General features: G+C 38.1%; 1 protein-coding gene across 1 annotated transcript in view; it reads left to right on the top strand.

Moving 5' to 3' along the window:
* The window catches only part of COCH (cochlin), a 22,632-nt gene extending 20,051 nt beyond the window's left edge, over positions 1-2,581 (top strand). Inside the window, exons 9-10 of the mRNA XM_009646630.2 lie at positions 1,136-1,652; positions 2,406-2,581. Coding sequence (XP_009644925.1) covers positions 1,136-1,652; positions 2,406-2,581 — 693 coding nt within the window. The remainder of the gene's footprint in view (positions 1-1,135; positions 1,653-2,405) is intronic.
* The last annotated feature ends 2,141 nt before the right edge of the window (positions 2,582-4,722 follow it).

Below are 4,722 nucleotides of genomic sequence, written 5' to 3'. Positions count from 1 at the left end.
GTGCTATCACTGTCCTCCCAGTTCAGAGTCTTGGCCAGGCTGTAGCTCCTGGACTTTGTAATTACATGAAGAGTCTCAGAATAGGAGATTCCCCTATTGTAGGTATGGTTAAATGTATCAAAGGCAATGAAACACAGATATGACATCTCCTATCCTGAAATGACAGGCAGGGAGGCATACCTTTCAGTACCTGCTCTGTGGAGGATTATTTACTTACTTTCACTACAAAGATGACAGGAAAGATTGAAACCCACATCCTAACAGGTTCACATACAAGCCATTCATTTTGGATGAAGAGTTCTGGATATTGCTCTGCTTGAGTTAGAGTAGGAATTTGAATAGAGATCACCTACTCTCACATGAGCTTTCTAATCACTAGGTCTTTACTTACTCCCCAGTGAGAAAACCCCTCATTTTTCACAGGGAGGTTTTAGATGTTTCATTTCAGCAGAAAATTCAGATCTCAGAGCATGAAGAGATTGAAGCACTATAGCTCTGCCACTGCCAGGCACAAGACAGCTTGCTCACCGCCCCAGTGTTACTGCAGGCAGGTCCAACTCCTATATACTTGTAGGCACAGGAAGACGTGACCTTAGGTGACTGAGGCCTGCCCTCCCCTTCTGCATTTTGATCTTAGTCAGGTTAGTTATCACCTTGGAGAGCTGATTTTAAGTTTAACCCCTTTCTCAATTATGTTGCACTCTACATGCATCCTGTAGAAGCCAGGGGAAAAATAAATTTTACTTTGGATGACCTGGAGCTATATTTCTACCAAACTGCATGTCTGTGTTTATGAGACATCACAGATTAAAAAAATAAAGTACTTACTGAGTTCAAAGGGAAAACACAGAAGCCTAATAGTGAAGTGAAATTATTTGAAATTTTCAGAGATTGGGGGGCAGGGTTTAACTTTATTATTGGATAAAACAAGCTATATTATAGCTTTCACCAACTTCAACTGCAGATGTTTGTCTTCAATTTCTTCACAAACAAACAAGCAAAAAACCCACCCCAAACCACCATCATCAGGCTCCATTTCTAACCTAGTTTTGAAAGAAAACTGCATAGATGTCTGATTATCATCCATACAGCTGCTGTGTCAGTATTCACTTACTGACTTTTTGTTTTCAAACAGGCTGTCTGCCGAAACAACGGCTTCTTCTCTTACCAAATGCCCACCTGGTTTGGTACTACCAAATACGTGAAACCTCTTGTTCAAAAATTGTGTTCACATGAGCAGATGTTGTGCAGCAAGACATGCTACAATTCCGTCAACATTGGTTTCTTGATAGATGGTTCCAGCAGCGTTGGAGAAAGCAACTTCCGCCTTGTGCTTGAATTCATCAGCAACGTTGCAAAGGCTTTTGAGATCTCTGACATTGGTTCCAAGATTGCAGCCGTGCAGTTCACATATGATCAGCGTACAGAGTTCAGCTTCACAGACTACACCACAAAAGAAAAGGTCCTCTCAGCTATCCGGAACATTCGCTACATGAGCGGTGGCACTGCTACTGGTGATGCCATTTCTTTCACAACCAGAAACGTGTTTGGGCCAATGAAAGATGGACCTAACAAAAATTTCCTCCTTGTTTTGACTGATGGTCAGTCTTACGATGATGTTAGAGGACCTGCAGCAGCTGCACAGAAAGCAGGTAAATGATGTATCTTTAAAAGCAGTGGAAGTTGATTCATTCTATTTCTGCTGTATTGTAAATGTTAAGATTTTAAGGTTTGCAAATATGGCCACAGTGAGCAAATCAAGTAACATAACTGTTTTAAATTCAGCAAAACGTAAGCCCCAAGGAACTGTTTTCTATTATGATGAAAAAAGACAGTGCGATGGAGCCAGGTATGAGTAGACTCACTCATGGCAGCTTAGTGAAAAATATATATCCAGTCTTACTTCCCTAATAAGAGACATCAGTAGATTAAAAATAAAGAGCCAGGTAGTGAAGCTCCAATCAATGATGGCATCCAGTATAGCACGACTCCTGCTCTCCATCATCATCTAGGAAGGAAATAAGCAGGTTTGGCCAAAAAGCTCATTGGGCTGCTGATGCTTGAAAGCATTAAGCATACCAAAAGGATCCAAATTTATTTTCAGAATCTTTTAACAGTGTTACTTGTGTTTCAAGACTGACATTGTAACTGCTACACTCATACGTGTTGCTACAAAAACAACTAAGACACTAGCTCTTAAGATACCCCATCTTTCCTTCAGGATTTTTACTGAGACAAATCTTCTAATCCCTGATATTTAGTGGCAAAATCTAATCATCTTTGACAGACTGCAGGTATTGAAACATGCTTTTCCGATCCAGATTAATTCATGGATGTAGAAATGGCTGGTTTTCTTGTATCCATAGACAAAATGGTCTTAATTTTTTTTTTTTTCCTTATTGTAGGAATAACGGTCTTCTCTGTTGGTGTTGCCTGGGCACCTCTGGATGATCTGAAAGACATGGCTTCCGAACCAAGGGAATCTCATACTTTCTTCACTAGGGAGTTCACAGGATTGGAGCAGATGGTTCCTGATGTTATTAGAGGCATCTGTAAAGATTTTTTGGACTCTAAACAGTAAAGCAAAAATCTGCTGTTGGGTATTACTACTTTGAAACTACAAATCATGAAACTGAAACGGTCCCTCTAAAGTACAGATGTTTTATTCTTACATATACTGTCATAATACAAGGGAAGAAGGATGGCTACTTTTTGTTTCTGTAGCCAGTCAAGGATTCTTGTGAGCTTGTTAGAAGTACTTAATACAGGAACACAGAATTTGGCCAACAGCTATTATTTTCAATAGGTATATAGCATCCCCAAGTTTAAAGCTATGCATATCATGCATTTAAGGCTATCAGGTATCAGCAGAGGAAACAATACAGCTCTGACATTTTTGCTGTCACTTGCTAGATGTCTTCTTAAGAGTTAAAAATATCATTTTAAATACACAGTACTATCTTCTATAAGCCTTCTGTAGCTTACGATTCTGTGTCTTTTCAAGGAGTTCTGCTGATAGCGTGAGGTACTTTCAGTGCTTCAGTTGCACAACATCCATTATGGCCGGGCAGTTTAAGAAAAGGTACAACAGGTTGTAGCTGAACAGTCTATTTTTACTAGTTGAGGTTTTGCTGTTGTGAATGATACTGCCATCTGGTTGGCAAAGTTTACATCAAAAGACATTTAACTTCTACACAAAAATTTCTGTGGATCTCTGTTGTTCGATTCTTTTGGCACAGATTTGGAAAGGTATTTAAGGCACAGTAGTTCTTTTTGAGGATATGGATCCTAACATATTAGCTGATACTACTGCTTCCTACACAACTGAAGTCAACATACACCTAATATGTCTGATAACCAGATTTTTTTCCTGTCTACTGCCTCATACTGTCTTGATTTTACAAAGTTGTTATTGGCTGGGCAGTTAGAGCACACACTGCGAACTGAAAGCATTCAAATTCAAATCCAAAAGGTATCTATCGCAGACCTTGAAACCTAACTGATTTATAACAGATTACCTGGTTAGAAGAGAGTAGGAAGACATGTAGTGGGATTCAGTAGCTCACAGCATAACAACTTTCTAATGCTCGTAAAAACATCTCTAAAGGTGTGTGAGGTTTACTGAAGATGAAAGAATATTTTTCAAGAAAAAAGGCTTTAATTTGATTGCATACCTAGTAATGTGTTGATATATTTATATCTACAGGCTTGTGGTTAAAATGATGCAATATTCACTGAGTTATTCCAGATCCCTGGTGTGAATATCAGACTTAAAGTATTCTTTAGAAAATAAAGGAGTTTGCAAGTAAAATTTATAGTAGAAAACAAAACAGCACTTTCCCTATCAATCTAGGGTTTCCCTTCTTCCCCCCCCCCCGCTATTGATTGTAAATTCATAGTAGTTATGGAGTGGCACAGAAGGGAGTGTATTCATCAGGCTTTTGTTGTGCATTTTTTAATAACTTATGACTGGCTATATATTACACTAAACACGAATGGCAAAGATGCCTTGTATTTTTCTATTAATTGTTATCTTTAATTTTGTTATGTGTTTATAGATAAGAGTATTCAGCTATTGCTGTATAAATTCATATGCAATATCAACTTTGTGCAAAAGTTTAATTCATTTAGTTTATAAACTTTTTATAGAAATATATATTGCAAGAAAACTGAGACTGCTGCTATCCGTTTTAATATCCTGTAATATAGAAGTCTTTTTATGATGACCCTCATGTAGTATAGCTTAAGTTGCACATGATGCTTCCTAACTGTCTGTATTATCTTAAACCCCAACTGGCAAAAGAAAGAATCCTAAATCATCCTCAAGTAGCAAGGATACTATTTATGCAAATATTATAATTTGAATGAGTCAATATCAGAGTTTTAGTCATTGTTCAGACTAGGTACAATGCTAGTTGAATCCTCTAAATATGAATCGTGTACCGGCTAGTAGAATCACATTTTCTCTTGTACTTTGTATTTACTACTGCAAAGGAGGCGGCAGCTTCACTCACGTCATTCATTCATCGAGGAAAAAGCAGGTCTGGATGTCTGGAACACTGAAACCTTCAGAGCTAAATGTCCAAATATTTCCATTTCACAGGAAAGGTGATGACACATTACTTGCACCGTTCATACAGCCTGATTACACTGAGATAGGAAGTGATGGGTACAGAAAATACTTTTTTGGCTATACAAAGTTTATGTGGAAGCAAGCATTTC

Source organism: Egretta garzetta, unplaced genomic scaffold, assembly GCF_000687185.1.
Source record: "Egretta garzetta isolate BGI_Z169 unplaced genomic scaffold, ASM68718v1 scaffold79, whole genome shotgun sequence".
NCBI lineage: Eukaryota > Metazoa > Chordata > Aves > Pelecaniformes > Ardeidae > Egretta > Egretta garzetta.
Note: the sequence above shows the minus strand (reverse complement) of the source record. Positions and strands in the feature narration are given on the sequence as shown.